Source organism: Augochlora pura, chromosome 8 (genome assembly GCF_028453695.1).
Source record: "Augochlora pura isolate Apur16 chromosome 8, APUR_v2.2.1, whole genome shotgun sequence".
NCBI lineage: Eukaryota > Metazoa > Arthropoda > Insecta > Hymenoptera > Halictidae > Augochlora > Augochlora pura.
The window spans coordinates 10,479,363-10,491,694 of NC_135779.1; the positions used below are offsets into that span (position 1 = coordinate 10,479,363).

The window sequence follows — 12,332 nt, forward strand, 5'->3', positions numbered from 1 at the left end:
CCGCGGTACCTGTTACGTGCACCCGACCGGCATAAATATGTATGGGACATGAATGCCTGAGCGTGTACAGGACGAACCGAACCAGGGAGTTAGCACACGTACTCCCAGGGCTGCGGAGGGGATCAACGGGGCTGCTAGGTCCGCTCACGCCCTCTATCCGTCTCTGTTCTATCCCTATCCCTGTCGCTGTGTCTCCGTTTCCCTCGCCTTCTCTGCTGATCCGTTCCCTTTTATGGGCCAGGCCAGACCGAGGACCAAACGGATCGCGGTAACCTTGTTGCTGTTTGAATAAACAGCTAGGCCTCCCACGCTTTTCACCCTTTGATCGGGCCGCCGTTGCTTCCTTGTTATTTTCTGCCTACTCGCAGCTCACCCTGCCTTCCGAGTATACGGATCGTGCCGCGAACGCTGGAACCTGCCTGACGATGTGATTTGCGTATGGTGCGCGGGGGAACTTTTAGGCGAACGTGAACGATCTCCAGTGTATGTCGGTACAAAAAGTGGAAGATTAATTCCCCGTAACAATAGTCATATTTTAATAGCATTGATAAGTTGATCGTATTTATATTCAGTAAATTTAATCGTAAACACTACTTTTGATACCGAATTATTAGCTTGCAGCAGCTTCCTGCCAAGTGACAGAATAATAGCTGTTATCTGCACATTTTTAATTTCTAGATAAATGGATGTTTCAGTATCAAATTTGCAACACGATTTTTACATGCACCTTTCACTTTTTGTTCTTGCAAATTTGTTAGTGGCGAAAGAAATTACAATTTGTCTGCAACATCGCAAGCGACCCCGGAATTTCAATAGAGAAATCGCAGGTTGGGTGTTCAAAAGATGATAATCTCTAGAGTCCTGTGCCAATAAAATTATGAAACCAATCCACACGCGTGCTAAAGAGACACGGGCAAACTTGCCGAAAAATCCGTTCGTCGGTCTCCGAAAACTCTTGCCGGGAATGGAGGAAGAGGCGCGACAGACAAGGCCGCGAGGCGAGATTGATTCTGCAGTCCACACGAATCGCGCACTCTCCACTCGGTTAAACGAGTGCCGTTCGGCTTATGAATACCGAATAGCGGCTCGAGTGAGACATCGTAGATGAAAGATACTCGGATCCGCCGCGGTAAAGTAGCTTCGACCTACAGACACTCAATTCGGTATTAGCCGGTAAAGTCGCTCCAAAAATGGTCGTAGACGCTTGCCGGGGAACGCTGCGAGGGAGGTAAATGGATGCTCTCGCGAGAGCGAACGAACCGTTCGATTGAAATACGTGCCCGGAGAATCTGTCGCGAACGTGCGTCCGTCGAGCGCTCGAAGATTTCAAGAAAGTGCGCTGGTGTGGGGGGAGGGGGGTGCTTTTACGTAAACGCGGTCGTCGTCTCCGTTACTCGGAGCTCCACTCTTTGTCGGAGACACTTTCCGCTTTCGCTCATCTGAAATGCTCGTCTGAGAAACCCCGTCCCCCTACCCGCGCAGAGACAGCAGTTCTCTATTTCTACCGCTCGCAATTATTCGACGAATATAAACGATCTGCTTATTTCCGCCGACGAAATCAAGACTGATTACACGCCACTTAAGGGGCTCTGGATGTTCGACAAATTAGTTGGCTGGCCGGATCGCTGCCGCAACAATTAAGTGGTATCAGAGCTGCTTGTTCTATCGAACAGAAACTGAGAAACTCATTGTGTTAGAGTAATGACTCTTTTAATTTATAATAACATATTTAGGATATGCTTTTTAGTGCATTAATCGTGATTTTTACTACTTGCTCGATTAAACTTGACTTTTACTAACCACTTTTGACCATTTATCCAAAAATTCATTTTTTCTTTTTTACTTATGGAGCTAGTCATTTCTAATAAATGTCTGACTATACATAGTTCGTTCCAGTCGTCGGTTTCATTATTTATTTGTACCACGCGTCTGACTAGAGCCGCTTCATTTCACTTGCAGGTCGAATGATTTATTTCTACCACTTGTCTGACTAGAGTCGTACCATTCCTCTCTCATGTTACATGATTTATTTCAACTACTTATCTGACTAGAGACGTCTCAGTCCACATTCTGATCAAGTAATCTATTTTTTCTACTCGTCGCACTATGACATGGTTCACACCACTTGTCAAATTAAGGATTCTCTTATTTGTGCGATTAAAATTGAATCAAAAAGCAACAAAAAATTATACATGAATTTTTATAATGTTCTAAAGAGAGGACTTCGAACTTTAGTCTAATTGCAATTTGAGTCTTCAAATGAATTTGCAGGACTATTTAACCAAAATTTTCGTCCTCCATCGTAGCGCAAACATGACGTAATAAATCAATTCTGTTAATCCGAAGTGTCAGTAAAGGGTTGATATTGCATATCCGGCCAATCTAAATAGTTATTAACACGCTAAAACAACCGGTTCCATAAAGATAAAGCAGTTTGAACATACAGCGACCCTTTAAAATCGATCGGCAGTGGATGCAGGATATTGCACGAATATCTCACCGCGTTCACATAATACTGTCGCATTTCGCAGTTCGAACACCAGCATTGTATCGGAATAACGAAAACCGTGTCATCGCTTACTTTCGCCGTCGATTTTATTTTATTCGAACCGGGGTAAGAACAAAATACGATCAACGGAGAAAAATACGATCGCACGGTCGCCGAACAACGGGCGTTCGTCATACGCGGTAGAGGGGAGCATTCGAAAATTCGAAAAGGAAGATTTATCGGCCATTTTCGGGATCGTTCCCAACGCGTGTGTTTCCCAGGCTCTCCCAGCGGCGGATCGGCCCCGGGGCCGCGCGCGGTTTTCGTTATTGCTCCGTTTCGAGCGTCGCGTCATTGTGCACGCGAGAGATTCGCCCCGCCGCAATCGACGTTTATTGATCGACAAGAATCGCGGATACCGCTCAAGGGCCCCCGGCGCGCGTACGTCCCGCGAAATCACCAGCCAATCATCCACCACATAAGAAATTTTGGCTCCTCTGGGAAATTTGCTGTGACTTTTCGAAAAAATACGAGAGTCCAGCGATGCGATCACCCCTGCCTCTAATATCCCAACGAAGTTATCAGGGACCTATTCAGTGCCCACGTCTCTTGAAACTGTTTCAGAAATTAGTTTGCAAGTGGTAAAACATTGTATTGTAATGCGAAATAATGAAAAACGTTTGAAAGTTTAAGTTATATTACAACCAATTACATTTTCAACGTCAATACTGATAAAATTAAGAAGGTATAGAAGATCATCGTACAAATTCATTTTCAGAACTGTGAAAATGATTTAAGAAGAAATAAATTAGGAAAATAGACAGTTTTCATTTCGATAAAAGTTACAGATTCGCAAGATTCCCCGAAGTGCATTTGTATTACGGTATAGTACATTGGTGCATAGGTTTGTATTTCACAAAGAGCCGATTGGAGGTACAATATTCGCCTGCGGGCATTGCGTGTAATAAATAATAACGTATTCGTCGAACTTTCGCCTAGATTTTACGCGGCGCGGAAATTACGGTGGCGCTGTGAATTTTTCATGACCGGATCAATGAGGCCCGATAGAGTTCGATCCGCCGACAAGCGGCTCGTGGAACGTCGCGGAGCTTATTTGAATGCGATCGGGAACTGATATGCGAGCGAACGAGCCCGTTAAGTATTTATAATTCAATCTCGTGCTCCCGGCACGCCGTCGAATTAACTTTTCACTTAGTTGTTTCCGGTTCGCGGGCAAACTTCGCCGGAATTCTATTTCTCATCGTGGCCCCGGAACGGTTCGATGACTCCTAGAGGGAGCGTTAGAATCTCTGCCGAACCGTTCCCCGACGGAAATCTATTTCTTGGGCTACCGCTGCCGTCCTAATCCAGCCGACAGACTGCTTTCTTTCAGGTTACGGTTTCAATCGAATAACGCTGCTGCACTATCGCCCAGATTGTTCCTACTTTTGTACTTTTAACGAACGAGATGCCGGCCTCGGTACTCCGGATTCGTTCGCCACGCCGGAATGGAGATCTTGTTGGTTAAGAGTTCCAGAGCATCGATTCGCTGCGGGAACGATACGAGTGGCTTTATCTCAAGTACACCGTTAACGATGGCTACGTGCTACGGGTAGATAGCTACGAGATGCCTCAATGTATACTCGGAGTTATGCGAGATCTCTTTCTTGTTGGATTTTTTCGTAATTTATCGGGAATGTTGTCCTCTGCATCGAGCAAGTGTCCGTACGTACGTTCGGGCAAGTTGATGCGATTTTATTGAACTTGGCAAATGGAGAAAAGGATCGTGTATAGTCATACGAATTGGACGAACTTGTCACTATTTTGGAAGTGATACGTAAATGTATACACTGAAAATGCTTTTCATGTTAAAATAGATTAATTACAAGGTATTGGGGGTAATTAAAAATGAATTTGTTTTATTAAATATTTTTCTGAATTGAAATTAATTTAATTTCGTTTGATATCTATGCTTATGGCATCCTATGTATCTACACCCATTGCAACGCAAAAATTAAATAGAAACTCGCTTCTGTAAGTTTGTAGTCTTAATAAGTCGTGAATATTACATTCATATTCTTCCATTCTTCTAGTCGTAGTAAACATAATTATATAAAATTTGTAATCTCAACCGACTTATATTGAATAAAATATTCAGTCTAATTATACTGTTAATATTATATTCTGTAAAATATATGGCCTAATTATTATGTATAAACTCAACAGCCTGATTATTACGCATAAAATAAATTACGCATAAAATAAAATAAAATCGTACTAATACACGAAGGAATTATGATGCACAACGTGGAAGAACAACATCGAAAAGTCCCGTTACAAACAATCCGGCTCAGATTCGTTTCTTGTCGGGTAGTCCCGTCCGGAAAAACAGGATCCTCGATCAGGAAAGTGCCAGCAAATGGATCGCGTTGTTTCGCCGGTCCTGCAGACAATGCCGGGACGCGACAGAAGTCAGCGTCGCGATAATGAAAATGTGCCTTTTGCGGGAATAGACATCGCCGGGCAAGAAATACGACAAAGCCGGCGGCGGGAGCGCGTCGTTTGACGCGCGCCGGGTCCCGGCGAAGGCGAAAAACTTGAAGAAGGATCGATAAAAGCCCTCGGCCTGCACACCGGCACCGTCACCGGCGGCACGTTCCGGTTCGGTCCTGCACGCCGCTGCCAGGACGTACGGAGGGTGCGAGAAGTTCACCGACATCGGTCGCGACCCTGACTGGCAACGCATAAAGCAACCCCTCCGGTAATGAAAGCATTCGAGCAGACGACGAGGCTCTGTCGATGTCGAGGCACGCGACCCGATGCTCCGCCAGCCATTCTTTCGACGGGATCGTGCCTCCTCTCTCGCCTCTACTTGAAAAGACAGACAGTGTACTTAACGTATTGCAGGTGGCAGCGAGTCGGATATTGTTGGCTTTGTGCGACGCCACTTCTTTGCGCGATGGATCCCCGTCTTTCGGCCCTCTCCGAGACTTTAACTGCGACTACCGCTTGCCCCGTTTTCTACGTTTGATTGCTTGCTTTATGCACTGCGCGAACAGATTTTCGTCTACCATTCCGTGATTTATATATGACCAGTGCAACGTCGCTCACAAATGTTCTGCACGCTTTCCCTAGCAATTACTAGACCGCGGATTTTTAGGTGAAATAAAAATTGCCTGTAGGAAAGAAACAGCAAACAAAATGATTCTTACTCTTTTTATAATTTTAGCATGAGTAACGCATTCAGATGTTTTACTTCGCTTCATTTCGAATTTCATATTTCACCAATGACGGGAATATATTTGTAAACACTGACGGATCAATGTTAAATTACAGATAATTTTTTAAGTATCACTACGAAATATTACATTTTTATAAAAAAACTATACCTTACATGCTTGGAGTACTAAAGAATGCAGATCACTTTAACATGTTACTTGCTCGACGGCTTGGAAGCATTCGAAGAATTCGAGGGATTTCGACATGAAATTATTAAACATAACACTAGCGACAGAAACGTGAAGGAATTTACTAATAAACATTGTTCAGTGATAAAATTTTGGTCGCAGTTGCTCCAAACGTTGCAGCTGCTGTGATACTACGTGACTGTCACGTTCTAAATCACTGTTTAATATGAATTAATTATTGATAAAACTTTCGATGAAGCATGCGATCAACCGAGCGGCAGGTTTCGTTGGCCCATCGATATTTATTACCTTCGGTCGCATTTCTTATTTCCTGAGCACCGAATCCCAGCCGTATATCAAGGACTACGCTCTCGCAGGCAAACCCGCGAAATCCGGTAATAGTCGTGCCCGACATGGTCGCCGAAAGAAATAGGAAATAAGGTCGGTAGCCGGCTGGGGTGAGTTTCGCCGGATGCGATCGGGGGCGGATCCAGGGCGAGGGCGGACGCCGCGAAAGCAGCAATTTAATATCGCCTTCCCCGGCGGAATAAAAATACGGAGATAAATAGCCCGTAACTTCGGCACCGTGCAGCAGCTCCGCGTCTTCTTCGGGCACACGTATACCGGCGCGGCGCGGCGTCACGCGCCGCCATAGATACGTGGATGTCGTTGGAAAACAGCTTTCGCAATGGTGAGTCGAAACTGATGGTCCGTGACAATGTTCCGCGCGCTTTCCCGAGAATATTTTTGCAAAATTCTCCGTCGATTGTCACGAGTGCTCCGTCGCCTCTCTTTCTGCTCGCACTTTGGCCCCGACTGAGAACGCGTCTGTAGAGAATAGAAGACACGGTTCTGCTTTCTGGCGACTCAAAGGTCGATTTTTACTTTATTCTACCATTGTTTCGACGAAATCGAAAATTGCTAACCCTCCGCCGGTCGACTTGATCGACTCAATAACTATACTACGGATTGGCTTCGATTATAGCAAAATTGGATAGTTGCAATTTAAAGTGGTAGACTCACTGTGTGACTTTAATAATGTCAATGTTTTATTTTGAACCCGTTCACCTCTTTTAGCTACGGACGATGTGTATACGCGTCGCAGGGAATTGGCAATTTTACATCTTACAACAAGAATACTTCTCCTATGATTTAGATTAAAATGCTTGTGAAACATATTCATAAATCTCGCACCATTGTCAGTGATTAAAGTTATTGAAGGAAGAAGAAACTTGCCCTTTTGTTCATATTTCTTGCAATTGACAATGTTTCAAGATAGTTGTTAGAGCAAAGATGAACGCACAATAAATCTGAAATAATATTATCAACGTTTAAAAATGTCTGAACGAGTTCAGCTGTGGAGTTCGACGACAGAAACACTAAAATTTCCTCTCTATTTAAAACCTGACATGATGCAATATCACAAGGGATGAAATGTACCTAAACTCGTGCGAAATCCCTTGCACCCTATTTTACGAAAAATCTAAGTTCGATAGAAACATTTTTCCATTTCAATGTTGCTATAAATGGACAAGTCAGCCATTTGCCGAGCATTCGATCGATCACGTTGGATTTCAAACGACACTATCTCGCATCTCCGGATCAGGATCGACCCGGCAGCAGGGAGGAGCCTACGGAAAAATTCTGAAAAGCTCTCGAAAGCGTTTTCCAAGGATAGAACGGTCGGCGATCGAGTTACAGGTCCGTTAAAAAATATCTGGCGGATAAATCGGCGATGTGGGCTATTCGACGGTCTCGAGATTCGCTCCGCGATGCGAAAGAATCTCCATCGGATGGTCTGGCTGGTCGAACGGGGTCGCCGGGACTCGAGGTCCGGCCGTTGGCTCGACTAAATTGAAAATTTCACGCCTGACGGTACGTCCGTCGGTGATTCGACGGGATTTCATCGACAGATGCCGAGGATTTTGCATAACCTTTCGCTGCCACAGATCCGAGCCAGCCGAGAAAATATTGGGAGTATCGCGCGGCCTCGTCCTGGAACGGCCGTGATATTTTTCCCGGACCCCGGCAAATCCGGTATACCGTTTTTGTTTTCAATTGAAACGGTCCGCGCCCACGGCCCGCCCTTCTATCACCGTGAGGCGAAGCATCTATCGAGATGAGACCGGGGGCACAACTCGAACCAAGGCGAGGCGATCCACTTTATACGGAGCCAAGGGATCGAATTGTTTTATTTCCACCTCGTGCGTTTTTAATATGGTATAACCCGCCGTTGATTCCTCGCTTATTTTTCAACCCTATTCGCAGATATTCGCTCTATCGCTTGGCGATACCTGCGATAGGTAATCGACAGCTATTTTTCGGGGATAATTTTCTGTCTGATTTATATCTGCATTATATTAACACTTTGCCGTCCGCACATCTCATTTTCTACGCTTGGAGCCGCCAGCATTAATTCAAATTACTTCGCTTGTCGCCGGCCATTCTTAAGGTTATCGGGCGATTAATGAATTTTCGAAAATATACGTATATATATGTAAAATTTGTTTCATTTCTATATTTTTTTATTTGTATTTTCTTTGGTAATTACTCAGCATTTCAATAAAAAAAAATGTTGAAAATAATTTAAATGAATCACAAATAGCGGAACAATATGTTTGGCCTTTGCAAAAGGTCTACTAGTTTGTCTACTAGTCAACGTAACGAGATTTGTTCACAGCAACGTGGCTTCATGAAGAAAGTAACTGAAGCATTGTTTGGTTTTATTTGATCGTTCGATGGAACTAGTTTACAAAGTGTTGCGTTCGCTTTTGTAATAGCTTGGGCGTTTGTTCCGAGCTTACCATGTCGACCTGATTGCAGGTGGGCGATTCGTGGTTACGTCCCAGGGCGACCTTCACATCAGAGCCGCCAGACAAGAGGATGCCAAGGCCACGTACTCGTGCTTGACTCTTCACGCATTAACCAGCGAAAGGAGGAGGAGCGAGCCCGCAACGTTGACAGTAACAGGCACGATCTAACATCTTTGATTTTCCGTGATCCTTCGTTCGAATCGACATTGTCAGCATACTCGCCCTCTACTTCAAATGCGCTTACTAAAAGCAGATAGTCTATTAGTAGGATATTTTCTTTTTCTACTCATTTGAGATTTTTATGTCTCGAATGAGACATTGAAATCATCACTGATGAATGATCTAATTGTAAGTGCTATGTTTCATGAAACATAGTTTGTAAAACTTCCTGAAAAAACCAATAATAACAAAAATAAATGAAACATATAATTATAAACTCTTTAGAAAAGTACATACAGTGGGGGACAATATTGAATCAACACTTTCAAAATGATATAACTTTTTTTAACCTGATCTAAATTACTTCAATTTTTCTGTAAATGTTAGACGGACTAGTTGGCTGTACAATGACTGAAATACTTCTTTTTAAGTTTTATTACTACTTGAAATATAAAAATGTAGAACAACTGTCATCTTTTCACTGTTTTAGTATTTTCTTATTAGGCCAAGATGAAGAAAAACTATTTCAGTCCTTGTACAGTGTACCAGCCCCTGCAACATTTACAGAAAAATTATAGTTACTTAGACCAATTAAAAAAGAATTATACCATTTCAAAAGTGATGACTGAATTTTGCTTCACACTGTACATCGTCATATTATTTTCGGCTTCGCACGATTATTAGCGGAAGAAATTTTCAGTTTTATTCCGTGCGAAGATCGGCAGTCCAATTACGTGAAATTGATGTCAGACCCACGGGCCAGCTAATGCACAAAGTTTAGAGCTGCGCACCGTGGTTAATTTCGAATGCATAATATTTCGAACGAGGTCCTTCGTTCCAGTCTCCCGCGCCGTTTAGCAGGAACCGGGATTAGCGAGCGTGGGACCGGGAGCGTGCATTTTTAACTCTCGCGCGTGAAATTTTCAGAGCCGAGAGGATCCGAAGCGCCGAAACTGATGCAGGGGTCCGAGATCGCCATCTCTGCGGAAAGCGGCTCGGACGTTCACATCACTTGCTCTGCCCAAGGAAACCCGCCCCCGCAATTTACCTGGTATCGCGATGTTAACGGTTGGTTTAACTTGGGGATTGTTTACTGTCTAATCCGTGGCACACTGTAGATTCCATTATCCGACACGATCACGTGATATCGACATCGCTGGCTTATTGTCCTCGGTACATCGGTCCTGTGACGTAATCATAATGCAACCGTTCGGGCTGCATCGTCGAAAGACGTTGCGACATTTGCTTCAATCTCTCGTTCTTCGAACTCGTGTTGCATAAAAATTTGGACGCAAGAAAATGTCCAGTTATTTATACATCACTCAGCAAAATATTTTTGGTAAATGATAGTAAAAAGTGTTCTAGCTCTACACTTTGAAGTCGCTAATTTCCCTTTCCACATTAGCGTCGAGTAATTAACCCTCGCACAGCGAACCATCTTTACGATTGCATTATCGATCATTACAAACAATTTTGAATTTTATTCAGCAATTTTTGAAAGCATATTTTTAAATTTCTCACGAATCTATCAGCTTTTCCGTTGTGCTCAATTTAAGGGCATTTTTATTCGATTATCGAAAATTTAGTAAATAAATACTCTTGGTCGAAATTGGCCCAATCGCCGCATTGCAAGCTTTTATACACTAAATTTCACTTCCTACGTATTAATCAATTTGAGCCGCAGCCGCAGACCGTCACGTGTTTATTAAATCTACGGAACATAATATCTGTTCCGACACCGATCGAGGAACGAGAACGATTCGCGCAACGCGTAGATAATATCGAATTCGGTGATCCGGTTACTACGATTATTAGATTACTATCCTCGAAATCGGATCGTAAAATAAAATATAACGGCGCGGTCCCGTTGACGCGCTGTTCCACCGAATATTGGTTGCGGGTGTAACGCACGCGGCCGTTGTTGCAGGACACTCGATATCAGTGGAATCATTTGGCCAGCGGATCCAACTCTGGGGCGATTTGATGCAAATTCGTCGCGTGGACGCCCAGGACGCGGGAAAATACATTTGCCGAGCCAGCAATCAGTACGGCGAGCAACGGGCGGAAACACACCTGTCGGTCACGTCGAAACTTAACGCGCGGATACAACCCCGTGTTCAGGTACGATGTCCAGAAACGTTTCCCCACCTTACCGAAACCCATCGTTACGTATTACAGCTGCTCTCCATTTTCAATCGATCCTGTCTCGTTCATCGTAATAGCTGTTTATGACCAAACATGTTTTCTTAAATGCATTTATTCAATTAAATTGTTCTGCGAAATCTTTCTTAATGAAACAACTTTTTTCTTACAGTATTATTTAGTTAATTGATTAATATTAACCCCTTGTCGTACTATTTTTTTTTCATAGTCACAAGGATTTTCTACTATAATAATACTTATATTAATACTACTTTTTCTACTATAATAATTTCTTGGAATGAAAAGGAAAGATATTTATTGCGTTTGCCTATATTTTCTTAAATGGTTAAATACCGATGACAAGAGGACAGAATTTTATTCCGGCTTAACATTTCTCTATGACGAGCCAGACTCGTCAAAATACGGTGAGGGGTTGATTAATTAATACTTATTTATATTAGTTAATTTATTTATTGGTATTGATATTTATTAATATTAGTCAATTTTCTTATTGGTCTTAATATTTATTAATATTAGTCAATTTACTTATTGGTATTAATATTTATTAATCTTAGTCAATTTATTTGTTGGTATTAATATTAATTTTTATTCTTCATTATAAAAACTACATTTTTACCCGTATATATAAAACAAATGGAATAAATAAATTAAATTAGGACAGACGAGTAGTATGAATAGGCACAAGCGATCGATAATGTTACATGTAATTTTTCCCAGCATTCTTCTGACATGTAGAACTTCGATTATCTAAAATTCTGACAGCCGAGCACATTTAACGCGTATATAGTTTAATAAAACCGTACAGAACGTTTCCTATCATAATGCTGAATCGGTAAAGACTGTGTCCAGCACTGCAGCTGGACAGTCATTCTATTACCCAAACGTCCCTTCGGTTAGAGTTCAATCGTAACGCATGGAACTCTGCGGCCTAGTTATCGCGTTATTATATCATCGACAAGCCCGTAGTGCTCCGCGTCGAAACGAGCTTATGTCGCATCCTAATGGAACACCGATTCATCAAAACCGCACGTCGTTATCGCCCGACTTCGTTATCCTGATTGCGTCACCGGGATCCCGGAAACAGACTCCAGCCGACGGAACTTGTTTCTTCCCGCGATTCCACCGTTCGTTCCCTCGACCGCTCGTACAATCTTTCTCTAGAGGATCGCTTCTGCAATTCCGCGCCGGAAAATTGGAATAGATCACGGACGTACGCGCGGCCGCGTGCACCATGATCGAACGCGTCGAGGAGCAACAGACGCGGCTGACAGTGCACCGAGGGGGGGGGGGGGGGGGGGGGGG

The 12,332-nt window shown here is 43.2% G+C and overlaps 1 protein-coding gene across 1 annotated transcript in view; it reads left to right on the forward strand.

Moving 5' to 3' along the window:
- The window catches only part of Dscam3 (Down syndrome cell adhesion molecule 3), a 283,469-nt gene that overhangs the window by 255,639 nt on the left and 15,498 nt on the right, over positions 1-12,332 (forward strand). Inside the window, exons 6-8 of the mRNA XM_078188350.1 lie at positions 8,719-8,865; positions 9,795-9,935; positions 10,795-10,988. Coding sequence (XP_078044476.1) covers positions 8,719-8,865; positions 9,795-9,935; positions 10,795-10,988 — 482 coding nt within the window. The remainder of the gene's footprint in view (positions 1-8,718; positions 8,866-9,794; positions 9,936-10,794; positions 10,989-12,332) is intronic.